Genomic DNA, 20980 nt, shown 5'->3' with positions numbered 1-20980 from the left:
GCACTCTAGACATTATTCATCAGTTTGTCGGCTGCGTGCCAAGCACAGTTCTGCAGTTTGTGAGCTACACCATTTGATTTTTTACAAGTCAAGGGAGTTCTTTCTTGATCATGGTGTTTATGAAATCATGCTTCTCATAACTGATGCTCCTGTGATCTATAATCTAGGCAGACATTTTTCTGATGTTGCAACCAGCTTCCTATATCCTCTTTAGATTGCTCAATAATTGCTGAAGCCGTCTCGTTGTGGTTTTCATAAAAATCAAGCATCTTGTTCTCAATAGCACATTCAAGAGTGAAGAACTCGACAGCTAGAAGATCGAGCTTGATGTTGCCTTGGTTCACGGTATCTCTAGCTGCGGAGAACAGAGGTTTCATATCTGGTGACCCACAGGCAATGATGGCCTATTTAAGCATGCTGATCAGTAACAGATGCCGGAGCCAAGAAGTTTGTAGCAATGCCTCGGCACTTGGTTATTCCAAGTCTTATCTTCTTGGCAATTGTGGATCCTGGGAATAACAAAGGGTTCATCTATGCTACGCTGCCTTATGGCCTGTGCGAGTACCCGTGGTTAACACAGTATGGTACACAGATGCTGCATCGGCAGCGGACACCTTCTCATTGTTGCTATTGTCCAGAGTATTCACAAAACATATACTAGAGATGCAAAACAACAAAACAGCATTTATCAGTAGCATTTGTTAGTGCTAGAGCTCTTGGGCAAGCTATAAAGAATGCGAATGGGGTCACAATGAAAGTAACACAAGTAAATAAAAATAGGGTTGTTTAATTAACCTTATTCTGGCCAGAGAATATGCAAAGGAGACCCTGATTGCCTTTATTTATGATTGCGTTAACTCAACTATGTAAATAAACACATTATGAAGTAAAAATAGCATAATTTATTTCGACGATGAGGCTCACTGCTCGCATGAATGCATTTCGATGTTTGTTTCTCGTGTATCATCGCATGATGAATTATTCCTTTTCTGCTTTTAAAAGCGTGTTGAACTTACTCAATGAAATCACCTGTCACAAACGTGCAAGCGTGCCTAGTTCTTGATAAGGAGTCCCGAGATGGCTTCTTCGGGTTTTGCCTCGGCAAAGTGGTGCAGTGTTTAAACACCTGCCAACTCATTCGAACTTCGCTTAGTAATTCGAACTCCGCTTAGTTTGAACAATTTTCTAATCACCCTTGAGTTTGAATTAACGAGCCTATACTGTAGTCCTGTCTTCTTTTTTCAAATGTTCTTAAAGTGAATGTGTCCTGTTGTATGCTTTCTACCGTCTGCTTCTCCAAAATGCGAAACTAAAAAAAAAAACACTGTGGCATAGTTTGCATTAGGCCTGGCAGTTTTTATCTGGGACAGCCACGATCTAGTCATAAGGCAGCTTCTCATTTCTAATTGCACATGCATAGCCTTTTTTTTTGTCTTGGCTTCATCTGTCAGCAAAGGCCTCGTAAGTTTGATGTGTGGAGACGTCTTGCCTTTGAAAAAGAAGTTTGTTTGATGGACTGTTTCCATGAGGAGTTGTAGCGATGAGACTTCTCGCTTGTCGTGGTAAAGTGTAACATTAGTGGTGATATGAGAAAAAAGTGCTTCCTTCTGCCACTCGTAGGGGGTGGGGGTTGCAGGAGAGGAAAGGATGCCTTTGTTTGGAACACGGCTCAGCATCCTTGGGGGATGGTGTCAAAGAAGAATGAGAGGTAGGGGTGTGCAAATATTTGAAAGTTTTTGAATATTCGGCGAATATTGCACTTGTGATATTCGTATTCAATTCGATAACCAGATATTCAAAATTTTCAAATATTCGAACCAACTCAATTACTCCTCGATTATTCTATGTTCACGAATAATCGTTCGTAAGCTTGTGCGATTATTCCAATGCTTCAAGTATTCAAACAAATATTAGGGTATTTGAATTCGCTTCAGTTCGAATTTAAATTATTGAAAATTTCAATATTTCCCAAGGAACGAATAAGTACAGATTATTCCAAATGTACCACCTGTAAAAGTGGTTTCACTGCAGTGTAGAAGTACTGAACTGTGAAAGCATCTATTCAAAAGAAATCCGCTCTGCTGCGAAGCCCCCCTTCAAGTTTAAAGGAGCCCTGCAACACTTTTTGAGCATTGTCAGAAAATGCTGCCGATCGGTAGTCGAGGCTACCGAGGACACCCAAGTCAAATATTATAGCACAGCACTTGGTGTGCGATTCACAATAAACTCTCGGTCAGCTAAAATTTGCTTTAGTCAGCTAAAAAAAGAAATGGACACCCTGCCGATAAAAGCTCCAACCTTCAGAACACATCGGGTCAACTTACACTGACACAACAACGTGGCTTGAGCATAAAGCAAAAGTCACCGGTGGACGACCACTGATGTTCTGGGGTGGTTTGATGAACTCTCGTCATGCGCGCTGAAATCAAAAGTGTCGATTTCATCTTCCGAGCCTGTGCTGTTGTCATTTCAACATTCTAGCCCAGATGCACGAGAATCCCCCAAAATTTGCCATTTTCGTTAAGCGGTCACACGCGATGCCGACGCCATGATCGAAACTATGCGCATTCACTCGCGTGCATGGAGAGGCGCTTTAAAATCATCGCATGGTGTAAAATGAGAAACACAAAAGCGAAACTGAAAAATACTTTTTTTACACGTTAGATAGCGCAAGGGTGTCCAAAAGCATTTGAAACAGGGCAAATATACAAGTTATAAACATCGAAAACATAGTATTGATGGGGATAGGCGTGGTCACAAAAGTGTTAAAATGCCAGCATAGCATTAAATATTTTTTGTGTTTTTCTTCCACGGCTGCTGAATAGGTGGTAAACTTAGCCTTCCAATGCAAGAAAAATGAACTTGCACAGATTTCCTGATGAAAGTTTGCCTTAAGCCTGTCATGGATGTTCTTGTTCCCGCCGGTGGAAGAACACTGTGCCAAAGGTAGAGCGAGTGATCATCACTCCAGTAGAGAAAAAGGGTTTCAGGATGACGTGTGGCACAACAGTATTGTATCTCGGCTGCTCATTGATTGCTGATATCGAAGAGAATGGCAGCACACTGCTCACACCCAGCACCAGAAGTATTGATTGCAGCCGTGAACCACATATTTAGCAAGCTTATTTTTTGGAAACTTGAAGTGCAGTGATACAGTGCACTAGAACTTTTCTTTTTAGTGCTTGAGGCTAGCACATTTTCAAACAGGGTGGCCAAATCAGCTGAACCCAAGGTGGTGCCAGAAAAAGGCAAGTGAGTGAAATCCTTAAAAAATTTCCATATTTCTTGCATGATGCAAAAGAATATCCCTCAAGAAGAGACAGTTCTACATTAAGTGCTATTGGTCCCCCAGCTTAGAAGTTAAGCCTGGCAAGTGAATGATAAGCCGATGAGAATGAGGCCCCCTCACACTATGGCATTTTGCTAGTAAAGGCAAAGCTCAAGGGTCTTAAAGTTTTTAAATGGCAATGAAAAGAATATGTAATACTAAACACACAAGCACACTCTTCCAAATAAGCAATGTCCACAAATAGGTAATTGCACCGTTTGATGCCACTCATTATTTCTTGCTGACCTGTGCATTCCTAAACAATCGGAGTCACATATACTTTGAAGGTGGTAGTGGTGCATAATGTGTTGTGAAACGTCAAAAGCAGATCCCTAATACTATCTATCGCAACACCAAAAGCGAATCCCTCATACTATCTTTCACATAGGCCATGTGTTCGAAGGCAGCATCAGTCGCCTGCCCTTGGCCCATCATTCTAGACATAGGCAGGAGCCACCTCATGGCCACACAGCCATGCATGCGCGAGTGTCCTTATGAGAATGAATGAACAAACCTATTTGTCCTTGATAAATGGAAGGGGGCAATAGGACAGAGGGTGGTGGATAAGGAACTACTTGAAGTAGTGCTCCTCTACCCTTTCAGCCTACACTCCAGGATGGCTTCCTGAATGTCGGGTCTCTAACTGGGCAAGGCAGCTTCCCACTGCTCCTTACGAAAAATCTGGTGTTTCATGAAAGGGGCGAGAGGGTGCTTAGGGCTGCGCCGCATGATGTGGTTTAGGTCTGCTGTAGAAGAGGTGCAAAATTTGCACGAGGAAGAAGGGTAACAGGACAAATGAATGTGGTGTAGGAGGTAAGGAGAAGGAACGTAGCAAGTATGGAGCGCTCGCCACAGGATTCCGCACCTGCGCGGGGACTTGCGCATTAGTGGTGGGAAGGTTAAGCGTTCTGATCGGTAGGGTGTGCAAATGTCGTTGAATGAAATAAGGCAATGCCAAGCTTTGACCAGCACCTCTTTGATTGATTGATTGATATGTGGGGTTCAACGTCCCAAAACCACCATATGATTATGAGAGACGCCGTAGTGGAGGGCTCCAAAAATTTCGAGCACCTGGGGATCTTTAACGTGCGCCCAAATCTGAGCACACGGGCCTACAACATTTCCGCCTCCATCGGAAATGCAGCCGCCGCAGCCGGGATTCGATCCCACAACCTGCAGGTCAGCAGCCGAGTACCTTAGCCAGTAGACCACCGCGGGGGGGGGGGGGGAGGGGGGGGGCAACCGGCTGCCTCTTCCGCTTCCTCCGAAGAAGAGGCAGGGATATAGGCAGTTGCAGTGACCTGGCCGTGAGAGCTGATGACCGATATTGCATAATTATGCCAGTTTCCATATTCAGCGGCATCAACATAGAGCACATGATTTGAGGAGGAAAATTGTTGTTTGAGAGCTCATGTGCGCTGCCTCCTACGTGCTGTTTGTGGTGCTCAGGGTGCATGTTTTTTGGAAGTGGGGGATTGTGGAGGCTCTCATGTATGTGATGTGGAATGGTGTACTTTGCCTTGGTGATGAGTGCTGAAGTGACAGAAAAGGTTCGTAGATTGTCTCGGCCTGTCACGGTGTTAGAAAGTCTGTTAAACTGAGATGCAATCTGGGCTTCTCCGAGTTCAGCAAGGGTGTGTTGAAGGTGACAGTACGCACGAGTCTTTGAGTGGAGGTCTGTATAGGCACCCCTGAAGCGAACTTGCACATTTTACGTAAAAGGACGTCAATCTGATCATATTCAGACTCGAAGAAAATGTAGATAAGGTGTTCCAAATGTAATTATACTGATAACGAAGGCCTGGACCAAGCGGAACAGTTTACCCTCCTTTAGTCCGCCATGTTTACAAACGTATTTACTCACGTAATCCTCGCACTTTTTTTGGCGGGAAACCAATGCAAACAAAGTGGGGGGGTGCGAGAATTACGCTGGGAAAGCTTTCCACGAAAATCTACAGAGCGAAAAAGAAAACGAAGTGGTGGCAAATCGAAATTCTCACACCAGCAACTAACAGTGAGCTTTGAGAAGTACTAATTAAAACTTATCTCAACAATAAAAGCACAGGTTCAACACAAGGCAAGTATTATTTGAGACACAAAAAGTGCAAGAAAATAGTCGAGAATTAAAATACCAAACGCAAAGCTTGTGGGCGTTGCGGTCCTAACGGTAATGTTGTCGCTCTACAGGAGCCCTCAAAAGGTAAGCGTAGGACGTCAGTATTCGGTTAATGGCTATCAAACAAAATCGTCTGCAGTTTCCTTCAGAAAAAATAAAGTTTACCATCAATCCCAGTTTTAGGCACATGGAAGGCCCAACACGTCTTGGTGGCTTTCAGCTGCCGTCATCAGTAGCAAATACAAAACTCGTAGACTCCGAAGGGCCTACCGGCGGCCCTGTTGCCGTTTATTAGTGCATGATCTATCACTTTCAACTTAAAAGCAGCCGTGTAGCTTCAGTATCGCCTTATATCGTGACAAAATTACCGACACAACATACAAAACATGCCGCAACGCTCACTTGCCACTTTGGCTTGGCTTGAATAGGATTGAATTTTAGGCAATAATAGTATGCTTGATGCTTAAGAGATAGCACCAGATGGTGCGCACTATCATCATCAGTGGGTGGAACGAGTCAATGACATTACTACGGCAATTTTTGAGGGTGCGATAATTACTCTAGAAAAAAAAGAAATAGTTTTTTTTTGTTGGGCGATGTGGGGGTGCGAGGATTACGCGTGCATATATGGTACTGACCCGACCCAGAACCACAAGGTGTGATCAACGGTGGTGTGAAATGTTTTAAGTGGGTATATGTTGAGCCTATTGCTTTGCATGGGTAAACCAAGCACATAGATCCTATTCACTTGAATAACTGGGACGTGGCTTAGAATTACCTATTGTGTGCGCATTTCTTACCCCTTCAGTGAGATGGTAGAAGTAGCTCAGATTTCAGCGAGAAGCATGGAAGATTCATAGACCCTGCGAGTGCCACGACGGTACTGGCCACAGCTCGCAGTGTCTCTTGAATCTCTCCATCGGAGCCACCAGTCATACAAAGAGCGATGTCATTGGGGTAGAGCGAAAACTTGAGATCAGGGATAGATCTCAATGCCCACGCCAGGGTCATCATAGAGACATTGAAAGGAAAAGGCAACAGCACTGATCCTTGGGGTGTGCCGTAGCTTCCCAAAGCATAAGATGGCAATTGATCTGAACCTGTGTGTATGGTTGTGGTACGGTTTGCTAAAAGGGTAATAGCTATATAGTCTGCCAACCCCAATGAGATTAAGTTTTGGAAGGATGGTGGAATGAGCAACATTTATGAAAGCTCCACGAAGGTGCAGACTTAAAATTGCTTGCGTATCAAGGCTGCTGTTGCATGTAATGATGTCATGCTTCAGTCGAACCATGACATCTTGGCATGACAAATTTTCGAAAACTTAATGTAGTATCGTGCGGCGAATGCACCGCACGGAGAATACGGGGCGTGGCTCTAAAGCACCGGCTGACAAGGAGTTCGCAGCAGCCGGTAGCCAAGCAGGAACTTTCTTTTAAATACACAAGCATTACGATATATACATATGTACAATGCCCCCTAGGGGCCAGCCAACTGGTTCCAAAACTCGAACCGAAACCCCGATACCACATCATCCTTCCTTGAAATTAACAGCATGCGAGGTCCTAACACGTAACAAGACAAAATAAGAATAAAAATGTACGCTATAAACAGACAAGTAAGGAAATGCACATTATAACACAAGAAATTGCATAGCAAATGCAGAAAGACAAAGCACACGCTAGACACCACCCCATCATCGCCTCCCTCAGGATGTCCGCATAGTCAATGTCTCGCTTAAATCTACGGCGTCGACACCTGTAGTGGTGCCATTTCCCCGACAGGCACTGTCTCTGCCCACAGCAGTCCGGCGGTGCAAAAAAATTGCCCATGTTCTGTCTTTCCAATGCACTTCCGGCACAATATGGGCCGGAACAAGCGTGCTCTGAAGCTCAGACAGGACACGGCTCAGCGCCACTGATACAGACACTGTAAAGAGAACGGGAACAGGCATGACCAGCGCAGACGCGACCAGTGGAAGAACCTCCGCCGCACGCTGAATCAGAACTTACTCTGGAATCTCGGCTGTCACGCTCAGCAGGTGCACCTCCGGTGGACAGCAAACAGAAACAGTATCCTGGAGATCATCATCAGTTGGAAGAACTACAGACGGAGTGGAAGTAGCAGCAGGAAGAATGTGAGTAACAGGCACAAGCGAAGTATGGACAGATGAGAAGGAAGTGGGTAAGGTATGGTCAGCTGCGGGCGCGACCGGAACAGCCATCCTCGCAATAGAAGTACTCCCAGTCGAAGCATGTATAGTCCGGGTATGCCCAACTGCAGGCAACTCGGCAGGAGCAGGCGCATCAAGAACATGATCAGCTGGGACGCCAACAGGTGCAGCCCCAGTGAGCACACTCTCAGTCTGTGCTGGAATTGTTGTAGCCACTTGCAAGACAATAACTGTATTGGTCACCGTCGATGTGCCTTGATGACCGGTCGACTCCGTAGTATAGTAGTGTGGCAGACCCGCGCGAAGTGTGTACTACGTCCGCACCACGAAAACGTTCGGCTCTTGGCAGGGCAAGCGGCGAAGTTGGCCCAATGCTGCGTCAAGCCGCAGTGGTAACAGGCACCCGGGCGAGCCGGGGGCGAAGCTGGAGAGGACGTGTCCACTGCAGCAGAGGGCGAGAAGGTGCACGCAGAAGTCCCACCGGCGCCATTTTGCACCGAGGCTTGGGGAGGCGGGCCGCCATTTGGCCTGGCATCTTGAATCTCTGGGCGAGCTCAGCAGCCATCTTGAATTGGACGCGATGACGCTGCGTCGACAATGTCCCGATAACTGTAACAACACGCTCCTCCTCTCTCGCTATGTCGAGCGCCTTCTGTAGGGTGAAGTCCTTGCCCATCTTAAAAAAAATTCTTTGAAGGTGCGGCGACGCGATGCCAGAGATTATCTGGTCAAAAACGAAGATATCGCCCGCACGCTGAATTCACAAAGCTTGGCTACTCGGCGTACTTCCTGAATGAATTCCACTGCTGACTGGTCTGGTCCCTGACGCAGGGCTTTGAAGTGAGTGCGCAGACACGCCACGTCTGGTTAAGGGTCAAATATTTCATTAAGCAGCGTAAGGGCTGCGTCGTACACATTCGGCGTCATCTCCTTAGTTAGACGGTCGGCTCCCGGCTGCTATTCATCTTCGGCGGCACGCGGACAGGTGTTGAGTTCATCAGCGCCCAAGGCGTTCAGGAGCGGTGCCTTCTTGTACTCCGGTGTGGCGTCTCTGGCAGCGGCATCGATGTAAACATGTAACACAGGACGCCACTGCCTCCATGGAATAGGCGGTACGTACACCGGCGCACTAAAAGAACTGAGGCAGAGAGATAGCCACGTTCTTGATTGCCAAAGAGAGCGTCGAGAAGGCAGTTCAGGAGAGACGCGCCCGTCGGTAAATTTCGTGACCGGACTGGCACGAAAAGTGTCGAAAAGTGGGAATGTATGCAGGAAATACAGGGCCAGTGGGACAGCTTGCATGCGTGCTAAGTCGACAGCACGAGGAAGAAGGCTGGATGTCCACCTTGATGCCTGATGCATGTGAATTGAAGATCCTCATTGCCCAAAATGTAGTATCGTGCGGCGGACGCGCCGCACGGGGAACACTGTGCTGAAGCCCCGGCCGACAACGAGTACGCAGCAGCCGGTAGCCGAGCAGGAACTCTCTTTTATATACACAAGCATCACGATATATACATATGTACGACGCCCCCTAGGGGCCAGCCAACCGGTTCCAAAACCGAAACCAAAACCCCGATACCACACTTACCATTCTGATGAATTGAAGAGTGTTGTCTTCCATGTATTTATTGAGACTGCTGAGCTCAACAGCTCAACATGTTCAAGTGTTTTACCGAGACAAGATGTTAGTGATATAGGCCAGATATTACACATGTTCATTTGGCTTTGGATGAAAATCGCCCTGTCATCCTTTCATGAACTTGGAAGGGTGCCAGTGTCAAAGCAGTTATTTAAATAATCTGTGATGGCCCTGACAGTTGTTGTGTAGATTGCGGAGTACTGTAGTTTGTTATTCATTTGGTCAGAGCCTCGTGTTGATGTGTTTAGGATGGCTATGTCATGCTGAGCCTGTGCTTCCGTGATCGATGCTTAATAACTCGTTAGGTTTTCCAATGTACAGTCGAATCTCAATAATTCGAACTCGAAGGGGCCCGAAAATTTGTTCGAATTAAAAGAAGTTTGAATTAATGAAAGCTAAATAAACGGAGGGCTCTCTATGCAGTGGCACATGTGCATTGAGCTAACACACGAGGGGGGAAGTTTGAGAAGATTTACCGTATTTACTCGCATAGTTTTATTTATTTTATTCATACTGCAGACTACAAAACGTGGTCCAAGCAGGACGGGCAATCAGGAATCACAAAAACAGAGGACTAAGATTGATCACGAACGTAATAAATAACAAAGTGAGTAAGATGAGGAAATATATACAGTGCTACATCAACAACAAATATACACTATGAGACAAAGATACATACTATGCAAGGCGGTCACACTCAGACAAGGTGTTCCACTCAGACACTGTTCGCGGAAAAAAGGAAAATTTATATGTATCTGTTCTAGCAAAATATGGTGTAAAAGAGTTTGGTTGGTGATGTCGTGTATATCTGGTTGACAAAGGGGTTAAATACAATGAAGGGTCAATCGCAACTCTATGGTTAAGCAAGGAACTCAGGAAGTCTAAGCGCAGTTGCCTTCTTCTAGACTGAAGTAGTGGAATGTTGTTAGCTGACATTAGCTCAGATGGAGAATCCATGTGACGAAATTTAGAATATATAAAGCGAACTGCTTTTCTCTGAATTCTTTCCAATTTGTCTATGTTACATTTGGTGTAGGGATCCCACACTACGCATGCGTACTCCAATTTTGGTCGAATGTAGGATTGATAACACAGAAGTTTTACACTTGATGGCGAATTGCGGAGCTTGTGTCTCAGGAAGCATAATTTTCTGAAAGCAGATGCGCAAATGTTTTCAATGTGTGAATTCCAAGACAGGTTAGTAGTGAACGTAACACCTAGATATTTGTAGTTATTGACCTGTTTAAGTGTAGAAGAACCAAGGGAGTAAGCATAGTGAAGGGGATATTTTTTTCGAGTTATACACATGGAAACTGTTTTTTCTGTATTTACAATCATACCCCATTTGTTGCACCATTTGTATATGTAGTCTAGATTTTTGTGTAGCTCTATTTGATCATGTTTGTTATGAATTTCATGGAATAAAACGCAGTCGTCTGCGAACAAACGAATCTGGACGGTTGGCTCAATTACATCTACAATATCATTTATGTAACACAAGAATAGCAAGGGCCCCAATACACTGCCTTGGGGCACACCCGACGTGACTGGCAAAAGACTCGAATTTTGACCCTCGATGGCGACGTACTGCACCCGATTATTCAGGTATTCAGCTACCCATGCGACCAATACCTTCGGAAGACCTATTTTATTTAATTTGTAGATTAATTTCTCATGAGGAACTTTATCGAAGGCCTTACAAAAGTCTAGAAAAATGGTGTCTATCTGAATGTTGTCATCGAGGGCGCTGGCAAATGCATGCGCAACGGTAACAAGCTGCGTCACGGTCGAATACTTTTTTCTAAACCCGTGCTGAAAATGTGTTAGTATAGAGTGTGTTTCAAGAAATTCTGTAATCTGGTTCGCTATAATGTGTTCTATTAGTTTACAGCATGAGGAAGTTAGCGATATTGGCCTGTAATTAGGTACTGATAATCTGTCGCCTTTTTTTGAAGATAGGCGCCACTCGGGCCATTTTCCAGTCACGCGGCAAAGTTGCTGTTGACAGGGAAGCATTGAAGATTATAAAGAGGAATTTGCCAACGTATTCGGCATAACGTCGGAGAAAGACATTGGGCAGTTCGTCAGGACCACAACTCTTTTTCGTATTTAGGTTTACAAGCATGGAAACCAATCCAGCATATGAAATGAAATTGACCTCGAATGGTTGAGATGACGCTGCAGAAAACGTAGATGCTCCGGAAACATTAAACACGCTATGAAAGTATGTGTTGAAATGATTTGCAATGTCGCCAGGATTTGTAACTATGCGGCTGTCAAGTACAATCTTTGAAATGGGTTTCTTCCTATCTTTAAGATAATTCCAGAACTTGGAAGGATCATTCTTTATAAAGTCGGGCATTAAGGTTTTAAAGTAGTATTCTTTTGAGCAATGCATTTTTTCAGCAAGGACTCTTTGGTGCTCCTTGATGACTGCGCGCTGCGCATGCTGCTTCCTTAGCCGTTTAACTTTTCTTTTTAGTTTAACAATTTCATGCGTCATCCATTGCGTACGTTTATGCGTTCATTTGGGTTTGCTAGGGATAAAGTTGTTAATACAGTATGGGCACGTCTCAACAAATTTTTCCCAGAGAGCGCACGTGCCTAAAGCGTCATCGTTAAATTCTGCAAGTACAGCTTCCATGTATTCTATTACACGGTCATCATCAGCTCTCGAGTAATCTTTAAAATACTGCATGGGTGATTTTTGGTGGCTACTGCATTGGAACAGAGGAATTGTCACGCTTACAAGTTCATGATCTGAAAGCCCCTGTTCCACGACTACAGTATATCCTGAAAAAGCACGTTTTACGAATACCAAATCTAGGATAGAGCTTGCATGTCCTTGCACGCGTGTTGGTTGCCTGACTATTTGAGTTAGATCGTGAGCGAGCATAATATCAAAAACAGTGTTAGCATTTTTACTGAACTGGGAACAGGTCAGCCCCTCCCAGTCTACACTTGGCAAATTTAGGTCTCCTACCAAAAAGATTTGCTTATTAAAAAACCTTGACATATGTTCTTTCAGAAAAGTTAGGTATTCCGGGATCGCATCTGGAGGCCTGTAACATGCGTACAAGATAAAGCTATGTCCCCAGCAGGACAATTGTACGCACAAGCATTCAAGAATGCCAACATCAGCAGCAATTGTTGCTTCGATATCTGGTTTGACAAGGATGGCTACTCCCCCTCCTCTGGCAGATCGGTCTTTTCGATACACGTTGTAACAGGGGGGAAATAGCTCGTCATCACTAATCTCCTCTCGCAACCACGTCTCCGTTATCACCGCAATATGGGGATCATACTGCATGAGCATGCTTTCCAAGGAATCTATTTTATTAGTGACACTGCGCAAGTTTATGTTAACTAGTCTAAGTTCTTTTCGTTTGTAGGTGTTCCCGCTATTTTTACACAACCTAGGTTTGTTTTTATAGGGAGGGGTGACAGAAGGCATTTGGTCTGTATTACATTCCTCAGTTATGATTGTCGCGGCTTGTGGCTTCGCGTATTTGGCCGACGGATTTCGGTTTCTACGGTACTTCTGGCATCGTTTTTTTGAACGGGCACTATATCATTTTTGTCTTCGTCCCAGACGTATTCCTTCTTGTTGATATATAGCTTGTTGTACACTAGCGAGGCTTTATCGCCATTATCTCGATTCGTTTTACAGCTCCGCCATAGTTTTCTTCTGATTTCCCGTACTCTTACAGAGAAATCCTCCCCAATAGAAAAATCTGCGTTTTTTAGTTTGAAACACTGTTTCAAAATTTTTGTCTTGTCTCTTGAATCTAGTAGTTTGAGAATCACGGGCCTGACCTTTCCGGGTGATGGCCGCCCCAGTCTATGGATTCGTTCAATAGTCACCGGATCTAGCTCAAGAATGCCCTTTATTATATCATTGTTCACAGTGGACTCTAGCGACTCGTTTGTCTCTTCTTTCGATTCAGGTAGTCCGTAAACAATGATATTGGACCTTCTGCTTTGGTTTTCAAGATCATAAATCCTTGCTTCAAGATTCGCAATCTGTTGCTGACATGACGTGACCTTTATTTCTAGGTTGGCTAATGAATCTAGTTTTTTGTCTATATCGGTCAAGCGTTTTTCCTTAATTTCCTTGATGTCAGTTGCAATTTCACTAAGTTGCTTTGCTATTTGTTCTAGAGTAGGGCCGGGGTTAGTCTCAATATCGCCACTTAGCAGAAGGATCCTCCTAACAGATGACGCCACATCAAACAATATGCAACATATTCCGCAACCGAACAACCGTGGGCGCGGCAACATCACCAAGAATGGATCGCTAGAACGAAAGCACTTTCCGTATCGTTTGCTTACCTGTACAAAATACAGGAAGGGATTAGATGCGACCCACATGGTGGTGATGCCGCCGTGCCCAGTGCCAGCCCAGTCCTCAGGAGTGCCTTTTATAGCCGAACCAGCAGATGACGTCCCCCAGCTACTGGTCACGTGGTGATGTGGTGGTATCTTGCTTTGGAAAACTGATGGGCTTGTCCACGATAAAGCCGGGAGATTGTCAGTCGGTTTGTGGCAGTCGGAGGCGTTCCACCCATGTGACGGCGCAACTTTCGTCGCACCAGCGCACGTTTCGCTGATGATGTGCACCAGGCCAAATATCTGTACAAAATACAGGAAGGGATTAGATGCGACCCACATGGTGGTGATGCCGCCGTGCCCAGTGCCAGCCCAGTCCTCGGGAGTGCCTTTTATAGCCGAACCAGCAGATGACGTCCCCCAGCTACTGGTCACGTGGTAATGTGGTGGTATCTTGCTTTGGAAAACTGATGGGCTTGTCCACGATAAAGCCGGGAGATTGTCAGTCGGTTTGTGGCAGTCGGAGGCGTTCCACCCATGCGACGGCGCAACTTTCGTCGCACCAGCGCACGTTTCGCTGATGATGTGCACCAGGCCAAATATCTGTACAAAATACAGGAAAGGATTAGATGCGACCCACATGGTGGTGATGCCGCCGTGCCCAGTGCCTCTCACTCGCATAATCCTCTCACTCGCATAATTCTCGCACCCCCCACATCGCCCAACAAAAATGTGATTTCTTTTTTCCTCGAGTAATTATCGCACCCCCAAAAACTGCCGCAATAATGTCGTCTGCTCATTCAAATCACTGATGATGATAGCACACACCATCTGGCGCCATCTCTTATGCATCAAGCGTTCTATTATTGCACGGAGATTCAATTCAATCCAAGCCAAGCCAAAGTGGCAAGTGCACGTTGCGGCGTGTTTTGTATGTTGTGTCGGTAACCTTGTCACGTTATGAGGCAATACCGAAGCTACACGGCTAATTTCAAGCTGAAAGTGATATATTGTGCACTAAACAACGGCAACAGGGCCGCCGGTAGGCCCTTCGGAGTCTACGAGTTTTGTATTTGCTACTGATGACGGCAGCTGAAAGCCACCAAGATGTGTTGGGCCTTCCATGTGCCTAAAACTGGGATTGATGGTAAACTTTATTTCTTCTGAAGGAAACTGCAGATTATTTTGTTAGATAGCCATTAACCGAATACTGACGTCCCACGCTTACCTTTTGAGGGCTCCTGTAGAGCGACAAACGTTACCGTTAGGACCGCAACGCCCACAAGCTTTGCGTTTGGTATTTTAATTCTCGACTATCTTCTTGCACTTTTTGTGTCTCAAATAATACTTGCCTTGTGTTGAACCTGTGCTTTTATTGTTGAGGTAAGTTTTAATTAGTGCTTCTCAAAGCTTGCTGTTGGTTGCTGGTGTGAGAATCCTGATTTGCGATGACTTTCCCCGTAAGTTTTCCCCGTGTAATTCTCGCACCCCCCAACTTTGCATCGGTTTTTCGTCAAAAAAAGTGCGAGGATTATGCGAGTAAAAATGGTACATTTATTCACAAGTTATTTATTTATTTATTTATTTTTGATACTGCGAGTCTCATACAAGACCAAAGCAGAAGGGCATCAGTTCTTGAATACACAATATAGTTTTCAGTTTCACAGGACATCCGTTATTATTTGAAGTAATCCGTGATGCGTGTCTACACACGTTTGCCTTGCAGCAAGTGAATCACTTCCGCACGCAGCTTGCAAAGCTACTTCGGCTTCAGTATTCTCCTAGGAAGAGAATTTGCGTGCGGAAATGTCCAGCGCCAACGCTTTCTAAAGAAGACGACGACAACAACGACTGCATAGTCTCTCTGCTACGCAGGTGCAACATGGCCAGCACGCAACGAGTAGGGAGCCTACAGGAACGGCTGTTTTTAGGGTGATGTCAGCCTTTGACCCACTACATGCCGCCAACGCACCGCCGCCCGCCAAAACACAATGTTGCCAGACAGCAACGCAGCGCTGTCGCCCCATCTTGATGCCCGCACTGCGTCTACGCCCGGTTGCGTTTAGTTCTCAATAATACGGCGTCGAACGTTGCGGTAGCGTGTCAAACGCTGCCGGTGAAGCCTTAGAATGCCTGGATGCTGCGTACCGCTCTGCACTAACCACAACAGAAAGGGGGTGCGAATGTTCCGCTTCCCAGCGAGCCCTAACCGACGACAACTATGGCTGGCTCAAGTGAAGCGAGATGGCTGGGAGCCCACCAGTGCGTCTCGTATTTGCCCTGTGAGTACTGCGTATTTCGTGCACTGTTTTTTCCTGCGACACACGTATATGTGTTTCGCGGTGTTCGCGAATGAGTAGATAACCGAAGTTGTCGTTGCTGCGTCCACGCATTGCGAGTAGGAAGCCCACAAACAAGACGCGTCCGCGCGTTCGTACGGAGACGCGCTCGCTAGTCTGAGCTGTTGCCACGCTTGCGTTCGTGCTAGCGTAACCTCAGTATTATGTCGCAAGTGTTTGCGTGTGGGCTGCGAATTTCTTCGTGCGCTGACTTTGAGAACTGGGTCGCTTACACGACCCTGAGAACCGCCGCTGTCAAAAGCCCAGGTGTTGTGTGTCGGCTCCACGGTCGGTGTGTGTGTCACACGGTCGGCTCCTTTTTGTTGGGCCGTACTTCGCGTAGCTGGAGGGAGCAGCGGCTGGCTCCAAAAAGGCGGCGCGGCGCACAGAAAACTATGCTGAATTTGGTGGAAGCTGGCAACAGCGTGCCCCGTTGCCCGCTGGTTTTGGCCGAGTTTCTTGAAGGCACTTATTAAGATGTCTCTACCCTAAAAACGGCCGTTCGTGTAGGCTCCCTAGTGATGAGAAAGGAGGAGTGCCTCCACGCCGAGAGAGGCAGATTGGCATGTGAGACAAAATCAACACTCCACGGCAGCTTTTTTTTTTTTTGCTATCTTCGTGCACGTCGTCGAAAGAAGAAGGGTTACGTGGCAGGGACAGGAAAGAAGGGGGAAGCGTGGCACGGGTGCGTGAGAGATTTCCCCTCCCCCCTTCTCAAGGCGCAATGTCGTGCTCCCACAAGGGGCAAAGGCTGCAGAAGATAGTGCCTTGTTCTTTTCTTTCAACCACACATTCATTGAACCCAGCGACAGCTTTTTTTTTCCTCCCTCTTTTCACGTGCGGCATTGAAAGGAGAAGTGTCTTTACACGGGCGCATCACAGATCGGCATTTAAGAAAGAGCAAACATTCCACCGCAGCCTTTTCTTTCCTTTTCATTTCTTTCGTCCGCAGCGTTGAGGTGTCGCAGGTGCCGCCGCGGGGTTGGGGGGAGTGCTGAGAACATTTTGGGAGCACTGTATATTCCAATTAACCGTCGCAAACGTTTGCGCGTTCGAATCACCGGGTGTTTTCGCCCATTAGAATACACATAGCTTTGACGGGACCTCATCGCGAGTTCGAATCAACCGAAATTTCGAATTAAGCATCTTCGAATTAATGAGATTTGACTATACTTCGGTGTGTCATACTTCTGAGTGTGAAGCAGGTATTTACACTGGAGGTCATTGAAGAGTCTATTGAGATTACTTTTGTAACAATGTCCAGCACGCATGAGAGGGATGTTTAAGAAGGCAGTGAGGTGCGACCTGCTCTGAAGTTTTGCATGGACGTTTTGGAGCCACTAATAATCGGAGCGATAGTGACTGTGAATCGTGCTACAGGAGCCTCCTCTGCTTTCTCTGAAGAAGTGGCAGTGATGGATGCTGCTGTGATCACCTTGTCAACAGCCAAGAGGGCATAGCACGGGTAAAATCTGCTGCATCAGTTTACATACAAAATATGAGGGGCTCCTTGTAGAGTTTCCTGAAAGGCTGCTGCCTTTTAGATTCCACAAGGAGTGGAATAGTATCTGAACTTTAACGTGCGAAAACCACCGTATAATTATAAGAGACACCATAGTGAAGGGCTCCGAAAATTTCTACCTCCTGAGGTTCTTTAATGTGAACCTAAATCTAGGCACACGAGCCCTCAAGAATTATGGCCTCCATCGGAAATGTGGCCGCTGCAGCCAGGATTCAATCCCGCGACCTTAGTGTTAGAAGTCGAGCACCCTAACCACTAGACCACGGCAGCGGGGCCCTTTGAGTATAATACTCACCATTAGACTGCAGATCGGCAATCATAAAAATCGTACATTACCGAAAACATCTTTCCAGCACTTTGTACACCCTGTGATTTACCTCTCTCCCAGATACCTTTCTGCCATCAAAGACCTAATCTACTCAGCACTCACCACCGAGATTTTTTTATTAAGTTTTAGTATCCTTGTGAGGCAATTCTTCAGAACGCAGTGTTTCATCGCGAGAACCGACTTCGAGCAGGAGCCGCTTTCGAAATCAAGAATGATTTCCATCTTCTTTTCGAACGTCAGCGCATAGTGTGCATGCTTCTGTGCTGCCATTATACAGCAAAGGCAAGGCCTCAACTTCACAACCGCTTAAGAGTTACGGAAGTCGGACAACACCAACACGACAATGAAGCACGAATGGCACCACAACGGCTGGAAAAACGCGGCCGTGACCTCGGCCACTGGAACAGAGACTGAACGACGAGATGAACAGCAATGGAGCATTCGTTGTGCAGCCTACCAACGAGACGAGATCTGCAGGCATCTTCGAGGCTGGCTGGAAAAACAAAACAGCCATAACAGGAAAAGGTCGATGCTCATGGCGATGGGACTGCCAGAAATTCCATTTTTAGTTCTGTTTATACGGTGGCGTGAAAATTTCTATTCCGATTACCGAAACTTTTTTTACATTGTGTGAATACAAAACCAACCAACTTACAGGCTACTGTTTCATTTAAGCAATTTCAGTTTATCGAGATGCTACTGTATTTGTACCATGCATTCTGCATCTATTTTTATACTTTTGCATCCTGTATTACAAGTTTCATACCGTAAAATCAGGAATATATGTCGAATTAAAAGAATGGGCAATAAAAAGCCAACCCTAGTCCTATATACCGGTCATCGGCAAAAATAAATCTGCAAGTCTTGCAACAATGGGCAGCTGAAGTCAAAAGCCTCCATTGCCATCGTGAGCATCGTGAGCATTGCCATCGTGAGCAAGAGCTACAATGTACAGAAGAACCTTGATACGATCACGGCTGATAGTAAATTCGGGGTGATGCGAATTTTTCTGTGATCCCGGCCGAGGCCCATTAATCTACAATGTGATAGAGTATGATTGTTATGAACTGATTTTTTACCGGAGTCATTTGATACGAATAAACTTCACCCCACCGCCAGGCGCAGAAGCAAGCAGCGTGCATGCACGCACTGAAATGCGTGCTGCGCCGCTGGTTTGGCACGTTGCCAGCGCCGCCTGCGAGCGGCGGGCGACATACTCCAAAATCTGCATGGTATCAGACGCCGCAGTGTGCCTTTTGCTTTCACTTGAAGGCTCTAGATGGCGCTGGCCACGGTGGTGACACAAATACAATCCAATCTTTGTTTTGCTTGGTGGTAGGTGTTCTTTAATGCGGACACGCGGTTACTGTAGTGCGGAGGCTGTGGACACTGTCTTGCCCAGTCGAGCACACGTATTGGCTTTGTTGTGCCTTTTTGCAAAGTCGCAGCAAGCGATTTTTCGCAAGCGGAAGGCTCTCTCCTTCAAAGAGAAACTGGACATTCTTCGAAAGGTCGATGAGGATCCCAAAAGAAAACGCACAAAGTTGGCTAAGGAGCTAGGCCTCACTACGTCGACATTGAGCACAATTGTTGGACAGCGGGACACAATAAGGAAAAATGTGTTTCATTCAGCAATAACACGAAGCAAGCGAAGGCAGCCCAACACGTGAAACTTGAAAAAGCTTTATTAATATGGTTCAAGGAGGTTACTGCAGCCGGTGTGAACATTCATGGCAAAGTTTTGCATGAGAAAGCCGACGAGATTGCACTTGCTCTGCACATCGATAGATTCCAGGCCTCAGGTGGGTAGCTGCACCGTTTCAAGATGAGACACGGTCTCGTGTACTCAAAAAGCGTCTGCGGAGAAGCCAAGAAGGCTGACGAGACCATTACCGTAATTACTCGAATCTAACGCGCACCTTTTTTCCGGTTAAGCGAGTTCATAAATCGCATGCGCGTTAGAATCGAGTACGAACAAAAAAATTACGGCCAATCTATTGCCATCGGCAAATCTAAAATGGCCGCCCCCTACGTGCGTCGACCAAGGAGGATGCAAGTTTTTATATCCTCCTTGGCGTCGACTCGGCATGGCGCGTCGTCCATTTCTGCCTATGTGTTTCTCATGTGCGGCACTTCGTACGTGTGCTGAGGAGTTCGTCATCTAGTAGTGCATTAGCATCGACGGCGTGGAATGGCCGAATCCAAAAACTCGAGTGCACCACGATGCGGCTTTTAAAAGAAAAGTAATCGCGTGTGCAGAAACGGACGGAATTCGGGCCGCATCGCGGTCGTTCGGAGTTCCCGAAACGTGCGTGCGGGACTGGCGGAAACAAAAGCAGAAGATTGTCGACAGCAAAGCTTCACGCAAAGGCTTCAGTGGACCACAGCAGGGTCGGTTTCCGCAAATTAAAGAGCTGCTCGGCGAGTATGTGCTTTAGCAGCGAGCAGCACGGCGGCCCGTGACGGCAGAACTGCTCCAAGTGCGGGCTATGCAATTAGTCTTAGAAAAATGTCTAATGCGAAGCCAGTTTTAAGCGAGCAGGTGCTGGCTAACTAACTTTATGAAGAGGAAAGACTTTTTCCTCCGAAGGGGAACATGCATATACGAAAAGTTTTGCGGAGGAGTACGATGAAAAGCTTCACAGTTTTCAGAGGTTTGTCCTAAACTTGCGGCGCAACAACGACTACCTGCTTGGGCAAATCGGGAATGCCGATCAGACGCCTCTTTACTTTGACATGCCTGGCACCACAACTATCGAGAAGAAGGGGGCGAAGCAAGTTCGCGTGCTGAGATCGGTCCACGGTAAAACTACAGTGACGGCAATGCTCTGTTACACGTCAGATGGGCACAAGCTTCGCCCGTACCTCATATTTAAATGGAAGACGCTCCCGAAAGGAGTCGTTTTTTCGAGTGGTGTGATCATGCGGGCCAGCGAGAAAAAATGGGTGCGCGTTGCAATCGATGTCTTACGTTTTTTTTTTTTTTTCGCGGTGGAAATCGGGTGCGCGTTACAATCGAGGGCGCGGTAGAATCGAGTAAATACGGTATTAGCGACTGGCTCGCAAAGCTGGAGTCTCATCTCGGGGTATGAGCCTCATAATGTTTTTAATGCAGATGAGGCAGACCTGTTTTTTAATCTTCAACTCGAGAAGAGCCTTTGCTTAAAAGGTGAAGCGTGCCAAGGAGGAAAGAGAAACAAAAA

At 46.2% G+C, this 20980-nt stretch overlaps 1 protein-coding gene across 15 annotated transcripts in view; it reads right to left on the bottom strand.

Annotated features, from left to right (window-relative positions):
- The window catches only part of LOC142776506 (uncharacterized), a 243424-nt gene that overhangs the window by 193140 nt on the left and 29304 nt on the right, over nucleotides 1-20980 (bottom strand). The window contains exon 5 of one of the 15 annotated variants that reach the window (XM_075880299.1): nucleotides 9740-14191. The exons of the other annotated variants lie outside the window; for them this stretch is intronic. Within the exon in view, the coding sequence (XP_075736414.1) occupies nucleotides 12737-13930 (1194 nt within the window). The 5' untranslated portion in view covers nucleotides 13931-14191 and the 3' untranslated portion in view covers nucleotides 9740-12736. Of the gene's footprint in view, nucleotides 1-9739; nucleotides 14192-20980 lie in introns of those variants that run through there. 15 annotated transcript variants of the gene reach the window in all.

Source organism: Rhipicephalus microplus, chromosome X (genome assembly GCF_043290135.1).
Source record: "Rhipicephalus microplus isolate Deutch F79 chromosome X, USDA_Rmic, whole genome shotgun sequence".
NCBI lineage: Eukaryota > Metazoa > Arthropoda > Arachnida > Ixodida > Ixodidae > Rhipicephalus > Rhipicephalus microplus.
This window is presented reverse-complemented; position numbering and strand designations above follow the sequence as displayed.